Here is a 12,125-nt window from a genome sequence, read left to right as displayed (position 1 = left end):
ACAATGTTGTTCAAATTTTTTGAAGGACACACAGAAAACCTATTTGGCATGAACTTTCACCCCGTTCACTGCTGCCTTTCTCATGTTGGTTTCATGAATGGAGCCGAAAGGAATAACAATGTGCATCAGAGTGTGGGCCGGTGTATGTATATTCTGTGTGGGTATAATTGGAGAAGGAAATTGGGCATCAATACAAGGAAGGAACTGAACTCATGATCAGCTGAATAATGAGAGAGGAATAGAGCCCCTGACCGCGCCCCCCCCCCCCAATATATACCTATTCTGCAAGATCATCTGTGGGTCAGAGACTGGGAGACATTACCCTCTGGTCAAGGGCAGAGCATACACATGGTAGGAGTGGCATATGATCAGTGCCCAGACACAGACCTAGAGGACCTGTGGGGAGAGGTGGTGATGGGAATGTACACGGGGCAGCAGCCTGGGGCCCAGAGGGCCAGGACCAATGAGTGGTGCCCGCCGGCCACTTGCCGTAAGTTCCCTAGATGAGCCCTAAGTCCACCATCTCAGACAGGCTAGGACCCAGGGCTACTTCTGGGTGTCTGTGTGGCTCGTTCAGTTGTAAGAGGAGCCCGCTGTGAGCCTCCAGAGCTGCCTCTGGGCACAGAAATTAACCATATCGCCCCATCGCAAGCCTGGCTGTGGTTTTGTAGGTTCCCTGGTTTATTTAAACCTGGGATCAAATTTAAGCCTGTTTGCCGAGGAGGACATGGAGCCCTTGGTGCGAGGCAGTCCTCCTGGAGCTGCTTCTGTGGTTTCTATACTCTTGAAGTGATGTTGGGTGAACTCCTCCCTGGCGCTCTCAATGGGTGTCTTGTCCAGTTCACATGGTACCCAAAAGAGGAAGATGGAGAAGTGATGCCCAAGGGCCTTCGATGATGAGACTTCTTCTGACCTGACTGTGGACAAGCCCCACCCACAGCTGCACAGATTCCACCCTGAGCCATGGTCGGGTCACCACAGGGGTTGCGTTGTCCAGAACAGCTCCTGGTGCAAAGGCAGCCTCCAGGGGGTGGAATGAGCCAGCCTCAGGCTATGCTGGGATTGGTGGAAAAGGTGGACCTGTGGCCCCTTCTCAGAACGGAGGCTGGTTAAAGGGTGTTGCTCCCAAGTCAATGCTACAAATGATGAAAAGACTCCTGTAAATGAAAGGGAGGTCAGTTTTTTTTTGTTTTTTTTTAATTACTTTATTGATTAAGGTATCACATATTTGTCATCAACCCCCTCCCCCCGTTCCCTTCCCAATCCCCCCCACACGCATGCCCCCCTCCCCCTGTTGTCCGTGATCACTGGTTAGGCTCATATGCAAGCACACAAGTCCTTTGGTTGATCTATCTCCCTTGTCCCCACCCTCCCCTACTTTCCCTCTGAGGTCTGACAGTCTGATCAATGCTGTTCTTGTTCTTCAGTCTATGTTGTTCATCTTTTCCTCTAGATGAGTGAGCTCGTGTGATACTAGGAATACACTTATAGGAACCGAAAATGAGACAAGCAATAATGGTTATGCTGAGAGGCAAATGAATCAGTCTATAGTGAGTTTCTTTCTGGGCCAACAGTCCTTTTGAGTCCCGATTTCTATGTCCAAGAGTTGTTAATGTGTTCATAACAGCAATGATATTTCAGTTCTGGATGGTGGAGGAGGTCAGTTTTTTATGGACACCCGTCCTTATTCACAAAGTAAACTAAAGTCAAGGTGAGCTCCTACGAGTCAAAGAAGACACAGTTCCGGCTGCCCTACATGTCCCTGCGTATTCCTACGACAGGACGGGGTGCTGTGCCCCTGAACCTGCTCTCGGCCACCTGTGCTCTGTTCACACTGTGCTTGGTCCATGACCAAGGTCTCCCTGAGGAGCTACTAATGCCCAGAGCAGTCGCATAGCCATCCCTCCAGCTCCTCCAATACCTGCCACCACGGAACTCATCAGTTCTCCCATCCACAGAGCTCCCATCTGAGCCACCCAGCCCTGGAGCCAGAAACCCCAGGCCCCAGACCCCAGCCCTGCCCCTCCCGGCCCCTCATCAGACCACACCCTATGCTCTGTGTCTCCCAAACCACTCCCGAATTCTCGATTCCCCTCAGTCACCTCATGACTTTTTCCAACAGGAAAAATCCCTTGCTTTCCTGGGATAAATCTTACTTGGTCAAGATAATTAGGTTTTTAATACATTGCTGAATTTGTTTCTTTAATATTTTATTTAAAGAGGGTAGGGGAGGTAGACAAGGGTAAAGGGAGAATAAATGGTGATAGAAGAAAAAATACTTTATTTAGGGTTTTTTTCCTCATCTGATGCCTTTAATTTTTCGTCTCCCACTGCCTACAGACCCACTGGTGAAGCCCCAAAGTGGTAGGGCACCAGTGCCACTCTGTGACAAAGCTACTTTGCTGAAAGGGGTTTACTGTCCCCCCTACACATAAAGGCACACATGTATGTACACACAGGCATATGTGTGCTCACACACTTGTACTGGCACACGTGCACACACACATATGTGCACACACATGCTCCCATGGTGATGCCCAGACAGCTGCCTCCAGGTGACCCTGACTGCACACATATCTGTGGGGACCACCCAGAGGGCTGCCTCTAAGACAGGGGCACATCTCCGGACAGCGGTCCTTCGCCACGATTCGTAAGAAACACCCCTGAGCACTTGGCCACCACTACCGCTGAGACACCCCCAGTTCTGATGGAATCCATCCCCAGTGACCTCACCTTTGCAGCCACCATCACAGCCCTGAACCCACCCTCCACTGCCCAGGCCCCAGTCACGTGCTCCCTCACCAGTGCCCACAGACTCCAGATCTGCAGGGAGCCTGCTGGCCACCAGGAATGGGCAGCCACTCCCCGGAGGGGGAGGTACAGCCCGGAGGAATTTCCAAGAAGTGATGGTCACATGACATGTCCTATCACAAGCCTACATGCCTGAGGGGGCCACCCAGGTCTCCTCCCCCAGGACAGGCTCCCTGACCCTACACTCAACAGCACTTAGTGACCTTTGACATAATCTAATTATTCAGAATACAGATGAGTTAGGTGTCTAGGTCCAAGTTAAGTGGTAGAATATTGTCAGTTATTTCAACTCGAGGACATAACTGTTAAATGAAAAGAATGAGACTCGAAAACATATAAATATGATGAACTGGCCCAGAAAAGATGTGGGAAACCAATAGGAGGAAGCACATCACCTGTGAAACGATCCGCTTCTTTGCTTTTATTGTGCTTTTGTTTTTCTGTGTGTGTTTTTTTCTATTTTTCTATATGTGTTAATTTCTTTCCAGATGTATATAAATTGCCTTTACAATAAAATTCAACAGATTGGTTTTCTGATAATAATAAACTTGCCCATTGAAAACATCAATGATGAAGACTTGTAAAAGCCTAGAGAGGAACCTCTCTTGAGCTGTGACCTGGACGAGAGTCGTTTGTGTATGAGAATGTCACCATGGGAAGCCACAGACTGAGGAGGATCGTGGAGACGTAGCACCGTCGTGTCCGGCGGGGTCCTTCTCCTTTCACCATGATTTAGAGGAGGTGAAGGAGTGGCCGCACGGTCGCCTTTCTGTGCGGGAGGCAGTGGCTCACGTGCTGCCCAGACTGTTGACACCTGACTTTGCCGTGTCCCCAAGGCCGGCGTGAAGAAGGAAGGCTAATGTGTTTTAAAACCACTTGGCCCAAATGAAATTATATAACCCAGGAAGGGACAAATCACATCGCTGATGAGAGTTTAAAAAAAAAAAATAGAAGAAAAGAAAACAAAGACTCTGATGGCCCCTTGTGAGGGAGGCGGGGACCAAGGGGAGAGGGGGGCATCAGGGGGCTGGGCTGCTTCCTCCTGGGGCTATAAAAGGGGTAAGCTGGCTCCCGCTGAGTCACACTCAGGACCCGGGCCACGCTCGGCACCATCATGGGGAGCAGTGGTGAGTAGCCCAGGGGACTGTCACTCTGCAAATCTCCCTCTGGGTCCGGGCTCTCCGAAGGCCATGCTGGCTCTCCCAGCGGCGAGGCTGGCTAGCACTGGGTGGGATAGGCAGGGACAGGCAGGGACGGCCACCCCACGGTTTATGTGTCTGAGGGCCACTCCTGCCTGCCCAGGGCCCCCAGTACTCAAGTGCTGTCCATGGTGAAGGCAATGGGGGGAGGCCACCCCTGCACCCCACTGAGAATGCAGACAGGGAATCCCCCTGGACAGACAGCAAAAATCCCCCCCTGGGGATCAGGAGCCAGGCGCTGCTAACATTCTCCCGAGGTGCCCTCCATCCAGCATGAATCCCAGCCCCTGGGGAGGAGAAAGCAGCATCTCTTTACACTCTGTTCTCATGGTGGCACCTCCATTTCCTGAGTCGAGGTCCCCCACCCCCTGTGTGACACCCAAAAAGAAAAGGTGGGCATTTAAAATCACCCAGGTGGACAGCACTTTCTGAGTGGCTCAGGACAGGCTGGAAAGTCAAGGTGGGCAGACGGGTCCTCCCTGAGACAGACAGGGTGGGGAACCTGACAGAGGACCCAGCATGAGGAATTGCTGGACGGACCAGTTCAGGCAGGTCACTGCCTCCACCCACAGGACAAAATGCATTTTCTGGCCCCTCTGCCGCCCGCAGTGCCCCTGTCTGTAGGGGGTTGCCCTGCTGCTGGTGGCAGGTCCCAGGGGTCATGGGGAGGAGGGTGCTCTTGGTACGGACATAGGACACTGACCCTCCTACAATGCCCAGCTGTCCACTCACGTCCTCCAATGGGCCTGGGGGCAGGACTGGACAGGCGGCAGGAGGTCCTGGGCCGAATGAGGGAAAGAACCCTGCACTGGGGTCCCAGCCCCTGAGCCTGGTCCATGCCTAGTCCCCAACCCCCAGCATTGACTCAGGCTGGGCTCCCTCCACCCCTGCAGCTCCTCTGGGCTCCTCCGGGCAGCTCCCCACAAACCTGCTCACCTCTACCCTCCCTTCTCAGGCCTGGGTGCACAGCACACAGCTATACAGAGGCCTCCCACACCCCCCAGCTCCCTAACACAGACAGACTGACAGACGGAGCTGTTCCAGACAGCCTGCCTCTCTGCACCCACAGCTTACACACCTTCTGGTTCCTTCTGATGACACAGGGTCAGTGCCCACATGACGGAGCCACAGAGGCTGACACACAGGTCCACCTCATTTAATACTCACTGTGCGGAGGACAGAATGGGGTCCTGAGGAGGCGCGGGACTTTGCCAGGCGGTCTGCTACTTCTGTGCTCATGCCCACCCGGCACGGAGCAGAGAAGTCACACACACACACACACACACACACACACACACTCCCAGGAACACACATCCTTCCACATGTACACACAAGCTCATGCCTGCACATACCCCTCACATACCTGTGCACACACACTCTCTCACGCACACACAGCACTAACAAGTAACTAAGGCTCCCAGCTTTGTACACAGGCGCCCTCACGCGTGTTTAATGTTGCTCCTGCCCCCTCTGCCCCAGGCCGAGCCCTCCCGTGTGGGATCCCACCTCGAGCGGGGCCTCGGCGAGGAGCCAGGGGGCTGAAGGTGCTGCAGGCCTGGCTCCTGTGCCTGCTGCTGCTGGGCCTGGCCCTGCGAGGGGCAACATGCCCCGCCCACCAGCACTCCATGGAGACCCGCAGTGAGTGCCCACCCAACCAGATGTCAGCCTCCCCCACCCACCCCTCCACCCCAGAGCCACCTCCTAACCTGGGGCACGTCCTTCCTAAGTGCCCCAGCTCTGGGGGGTTGGCCTGTGTTCAGCAGTCCTCAACCCAGAGTGGCCCTGTCACCCACTTCCCAGTGTCCCTGTCCAGCACACGTTCCGGGGTTCACTTCCCACCACCAGGGTGGCCGGGGACTCCAGTGTGCTTTGTCCCCTGCTGACACTGGGTGGGGGTGAGGAGGGGACTAGTCCTTGGTCCTGGTGTGAGTTTGAATTCCTATTTCCCAAAGCCACCCCACACCACCCAGAAAAGGTGTCGCCTGACCCTCCGGGTGCCCCTCCTTTGTGGGTGGGTCCCAGCCTGGCCTGTGAGCTCGGAGCCCCGTGGGGAGCTGGCAGTTGCACCCAACACCACACGGCAGGCCACTAGGCATACCAGGGAACACAGATTGCGACTGTCTCGCCTTTTCTCTCCAGCCCCGGACATCGACCCTGCCTGGTACATGGGCCGCAGAATCAGGCCTGTGGGCCGCTTCGGACGCAGGAGAGTGGCCCTGAGGCATGCCCCGGAGCTGAGCCTGTGGCACCAGCGGTCGGCTTCCCCCTGGAAGGAGGCGCTGAGCCCTCCCAGGATGGGTGACAACCCAGGGCAGGAGGAGTGACCGCCGCAGCCTCTCCCCAACCCCAGCCCCCTCCGCCAGGGACAACTTTCCCTTCAATCCTAATAAAAGCAGCTGCCTCATCTACACGCGTCTGTGTGATGACAAACCTGGAGGACACTCAGAGCCCAATAGGGAACAGAGGAGCTGGAACCCTCTTGGTTACCTGCAGGCCCAGTGCCCTCTACTCAAGCCGCCCAAAGGTGGCTCAGGCTGCACTCTGCTCCAGCCCAGAGGAGGGCAGCATAGCCCTTTCAGCCCCGCCCCTCTCAACCCCTGCCCCTCTCTCAACCCCTGCCCCTCTCTCAGCCCTGCCCCTCTCTCAGCCCCGCCCCTCTCTCAGCCCCGCCCCTCTCTCAGCCCCTGCCCTTCTCTCAGCCCCCGCCCCTCTCGCCCCGCCCTCTCTCAGGCCCTCCTTTGTCCTCTTTACCTCCCGTGTTGGTTGGTACTCTGGAGGAGGAAAAGCATTGTGAGTTGCTTATTTCCAATCAGCAGCAGGGAGACCGAACCTAGATCGCTTCCTGCCCACACTGTGTCCCTTTGCTACTTGTTTCAGATCGCGTGGTGTCCCTGTCCTGCCTCAGATGTAACTTGCTTTGGGAGAGGAGAGACTCAGCCCCTTAACCTTCCTGAGCCCCAATGTCCACATCTGAATACCCCAAGACAGTAGTACCCACCTCGTTTCTGAGCTCGGTGGGCACAGGTGCTGCTGCTGGCATGGATGGGTGCTCAGTGAGTGTGAACCTCACACCCCTAGGCCCTGCTTCCAATCCAGGGCTGGGGAGCAGGTTTAACCACTTATTTCCAGCAGGAAGCACTGTCTGCACCCTGCTGGCAGGGCCTCCAGAGCCCACCCTGACCACAGGACTCATGCTCACCTAAGCTCAGTAGGACCCAGGGTCCAGGACCCAGAGCAGGATCCCAGACCCAGCTGCCCCAGCTCAATTTGCGGAAGGCAGGTCCACAGCTCACCAGCCAGCGAGAGGGGACAGAGCTGGCCCAGACCACCCAGGTGGGGCTGTGCCAGGGGCAGCAGCTGGGGGGGGGGGGCTCTTCTTGTCAGGTGGAGCAGTGACAGGGTCACTGGTGGTGACCTGCCCCCAAGAGGGCCTGAGGGAAGGACCTTCCCAAGGTGAATAGGATGTGGCTCAAGCCTGGCTCTGCCTCTGACCCGCCAGCAGGGGCAGCACTCAGCACCTCTGGGTACAGGGAAGCTAGAGGGCTGGACATCAGACAATTGCAGGCTGTGGCCTTCTGTGATGGGCTGACCTATGTCTCTAGACTTCATATGTGGAAGTCCTAATCCCAGGACCTCTTAATGTGTCCTTACCTGGAAACAGGGTGATTGCCATAAATGGTTAAGATGAGGTCATACTGGAGTAAGGGGATTCCCTGTGAAAGGGGGAATCGGGACACAGACAGAATATGGAGGCAGAGAGGGTGATGTCCCACACGCCAAGGAGCACTGAGATTGCAGGAAACCACCAGAAGCTGGAGAGGCCTGAGGCAGCTTCTCTCCGGCCCCAGGGGAACCAGCCCTGCCCTCACCTCACCCCAGGCCTCCAGGCTCCAGACCGCGGGACATTTCTGTTGTTTGACACTTTGTTAGGGCAGCCCTGAAACTCAACATCTTCTGTCCCTAGAGAGATGAAGAGGCAGACGATTTTATGTTTTCTACGTCTCCTCGTTATGAAAGTTTTCAAACATGTGAGAACGTTTGGAAGTGATTACAGTGACCCTCACATACCCTCCCCTTAGCTCCCACAGTAATCACTGTGTTTACTTTCACCCCCTTCTCTCTGCGCTTGGGAAGGAAGCTGTGGACGTCACGACATTCCCCCTACGTAGCTCAGCATGTTTCTCCTCCAGATAAGAACCATCTCCGACGTAATCACAAGATGACTAGCATGCCTGCAAATTTTAATAGTTCCATAATGTCATCTAGTGTGTAGGCAAAGATCCCCAAGGTTGCCAGGAAGTCTTCGTCATCTTTCTTTGTAGGCTCCAGTCTACAGCCACAGTTGCATTTCGTTATTTCTCTGTAGTGCCTGCTCTTTTTATTGGTTGTGACATTGACTTTCCATCTTGTAGAATGATCCACGCAGGTGATGGTTCCCTGTGGTGTTGTTATCCTGCTCTTCTGTCCTGTGTTCCCCGCCCTGAGAGGTGGACTCGGTCACCCCCTGTGGGCACGGGTGCTCCCCATGCTTTCTGAGGCATCGCTTCTGATGGAGGGGCCTGGGCCACTCTGACAAATGCCAGGTCCGACTGTTTATTTGAGGAAGACCTTCCAAATATAAGGGTTTTCTGTGCAACCACAGTGGTCCCTAGCCCAGTTTCCCAAAGAGCTCAGCCCCTGTCCCTCTCCAAGCCCAAGTAATGTGAGCACCACTAACATTCTCACCAGTAGCAGCAATTACATTATGGGCGGCACGTGGTGACTCTCCAACGCCTTCAACACGTGCTCGCCGGAGTCTTCAAGAGGAGATATTTCTTTCTTTTCTTTTTTTTCAACACCTTACAGATACTTTTTAAAATATGTTTTTAGTTAATTTAGTGAGAGAGGCAGAGAGAGAGAGAGAGAGAGAGAGAGAGAGAGAGAGAGAGAGAGAGAGAGAGAAACATATATGAGAGAGAAGCATGGATTGACTGCCTCCTGCACACCCCCTACTGAGCATGGAGCCTGCAACCCAGGCATGTGCCCTGACCGGGAATCGAACATGCGGCCTCTCAGTGCATGGGACAATGCTCAACCAACTGAGCCACATTGGCCTGGGCTGGGCAGATAATTTTTGATTCTCAAATTGTCCTAAGTTTAGATAGTAAATAAATTTTATAAGAAGCATGGGTCCCTGGGTCACCCCTCTGGGCAAGGGGGCTCTTCCAGGGGAGTCAGAGGAGACACAATCAATAGAAACAGGTCAGCAGGGCTGCTCCGAGGCGCGCGCGCACACACACACACACACACACACACACACAAACACGCGCACACACACACACACCCCAGCTCTGAGAGAACCCAGGTCCACACCCAGGCTAAGAAGGGTTGGAGCAGCTTCCTGGGCTGCGTGCAGTCAGTGGGCTCACAGACTGGCCTCCCCGGGACCCAGTGAAGTCCTGGAACCGTTTATCCTGAAGCATCTGAGCAACGAATGCCTGCCTGCCCCATTGCCACCCCTCCCCCACTTTGTGCTCCAGGACCACTGCCTGCCCCGCCCCCCCCCGCCCCCCAAATTCTGGGAAGGCCTGAGATGAGGTGGGTGAGCACTGGCACAGAGAGCTTTCCATAACTGTGTCAGCCATAGTGGAGGCTGTTTCTCGGAAAGCTGGCCTTTTTCTTTAGATTTCTGCGGGGGGGCGGGGGGAGGGGGGAATGGTTCCTATCTTTTTGTTGGACACACATTTGTTGAGCGCCTGGTGTGTGTCAGACACTGTACCAGGCACTGGACACCCCCCAGAAGGAAGGACAGAGAGAACCTCTGCCCTCACAGCAGTCCTCCACCATGCCCGAATAGTGGGTTCACCAGGGAGGCCTCAAAGCAGAGCTGCAAACCAATTTTAAAAAAGCCTCAGTTGGGCAAGGGGTGCTGCTTGCAGGGCTGCCAGGTGATCCCAATGCAGGGTTGATTCCCACCTGCCTCTTGGGGAACAGGAGAGGGAAAGGGGAGATCACATCCCAGGTGATGGAGAACCCCGGGCCCCAGACCACAATGCATCCCAGCCACTGGCACGGGGCCTGGTGGAAATGAGTCCAAGGGCGCTTTAAGAATAGATTCTAGCACAGCAGTGCTAGTTTGACAAGACGGGAGTAAAATAGACATAGATGGAAGGGCATCCTACCAATGTCATGCTTACTTCCATACTTCTGTCCCATCTATCAAAGCATCAGAAATTCCTCTGAACGCCTTGTATTTAGGAGTGAAGACTCAGGACCTGGGAGCAGCCTGGTTGGTCTTAATTAACACATTGAAGACAGATCACGAGACTTCTCCTGTTTTCTGTTCTAAGGCTTGTGGCCAATTACGAGAATTCTTTACAACGATATTAGCTTGTAAGAACATGGAATAAATAACTTCAAGATGCAATGGGTATTTAATTTTAAAGCGTGCCTTTAACATTTATGTAAAACGTTTTTTGTACTCGTTCAATAGAAACTTATCTGGCCACTGAGTAAAGCTAGCAATAAAACTACTGGTCCGTTAAGTGATAGTAGATCGCCATCTAGTGGCCAGGGGAGCAAAGGGAATAATCGTGTGAAAAAAGGTCCAACTTTATTACAGTTAGAAACTGCGACACATATTGGAATAAGTTGTCAGATTTCACCTGTGAAATTATCTTTAAAAAAAATTGTCTAAGGTAGCCCTGGCCAGTGTTGCTTGGTGGTTGAGTGTCGACCCAAGAGGTCACCAAGATTACGGATTACGGGTCAGGGCACATGCCCAGGTTGTGCCTCCCTCCTAAGTTCTTGATCCCCCGCAATAGGCAACCAGTCGATGTTATGGATGTTTCTCTCTCATCTCTCTCTCTCTCTCTCCACTCTCTCAAAAGCAATAAAAACGTATTTAAAAACAAACAACCAAGGTATCAGGCCCTTTTCTTTATCCCTTAGCTTTTCTCAAAGGTCGTGACAAGAAAGCGCCTTGGGACATCTGCTCTGCTTTTGTCTGGAAAGGTCACATGGAGTGTCTTTTAGAATAAGCACCAGGCCCTGACCGGTTTGGCTCAGTGGATAGAGCGTCGGCCTGCAGACTGAGGGGTCCCGGGTTCGATTCCGGTCAAGGGCATGTACCTTGGTTGCGGGCACATCCCCAGTGGGAGGTGTGCAGGAGGCAGCTGATCGATGTTTCTCTCTCATTGATGTTTCTAACTCTCTATCCCTCTCTATTCCTCTCTGTAAAAAATCAATAAAATATATTTTTAAAAAAAGAATAAGCACCAGGACAGTCTGAATGGCGCGACACCTGAGCTGTTTCCATCTCCCCAGAACAGAAGCTGGGTCTTCCAGGAGCCCAGTCCCTGCCATTAGGATAACGCCTGCCCAGGTGTGATGATGCAGAGACTCGGGCACCTGGCTGATGGGTGAGCGAGGGAGCAGCAGCCAGAACTTAGGAGGGAGGCCGTGACCTTTGGCAGGGACACAGCCATGCTGTGGTGACCTCCCTGAGATGGAGCCTAGACAATGCCAGGCCTCCGTGGCGTGATCAGCCCCCTGCCAGGGCCCATCACCAGCTGAGCCCCAAGTAAGATCCAGGCCCAGGGGCCAGGCCCGATGTTCCCATAAAGGGTGGATGAGAGCAGAGAGCAGACAGGAGGGGCCCCTAGAAATGCTGGTGCCCTTTAAATGCCAAGAAGTTCAAAGCCAACGGGATTGGAAGTTTTCCATGTGTCCCTCTGTCCATTCTTACCATCAATATAGCGAAGCCACCCTTTTCAGATGGTAACAACATCCTATTTAAGATTCCAAACCTGCTTAACCTAGTCCCAGAGGCAAGGATAAAAAACCCCAAAACAGCCCCTCTGACAACTCCCCCTGCCACTGGGGCTCACCTCCCACAGCGACCACCTGGCCTCGGTGAAGGGGGACAGGCAGTGACGAGGCTGGTGCACCTGTGTCAACATTGGAGCGATGTCCTGTGCCACCTTTGTCACAGGCCCCGACTCTCCCGCTCACCTTCCAGTCCCTAGTGACATCCTGTTGGGTCCTGACTGCCTCCTGAGCCCCTCACCACGAGCCCCGCTAGGATGTGTGCGGCAAAGCCCCCACCTTGCAAATGCACCAGAGACAAGGTTATAG

General features: G+C 54.0%; 1 protein-coding gene across 1 annotated transcript; it reads left to right on the top strand.

Annotated features, from left to right (window-relative positions):
- Window positions 1-3,925: 3,925 nt before the first annotated feature.
- On the top strand, window positions 3,926-6,312 carry PRLH (prolactin releasing hormone). Its single transcript, XM_028140653.2, is given in 4 exon segments — window positions 3,926-3,938; window positions 5,490-5,648; window positions 6,150-6,266; window positions 6,269-6,312. Coding segments are annotated over 4 exon segments (333 nt in total).
- Window positions 6,313-12,125: the final 5,813 nt, after the last annotated feature.

The sequence above is a fragment of the Eptesicus fuscus genome, chromosome 11 (assembly GCF_027574615.1).
Source record: "Eptesicus fuscus isolate TK198812 chromosome 11, DD_ASM_mEF_20220401, whole genome shotgun sequence".
Classification (NCBI taxonomy): domain Eukaryota; kingdom Metazoa; phylum Chordata; class Mammalia; order Chiroptera; family Vespertilionidae; genus Eptesicus; species Eptesicus fuscus.
This window is presented reverse-complemented; position numbering and strand designations above follow the sequence as displayed.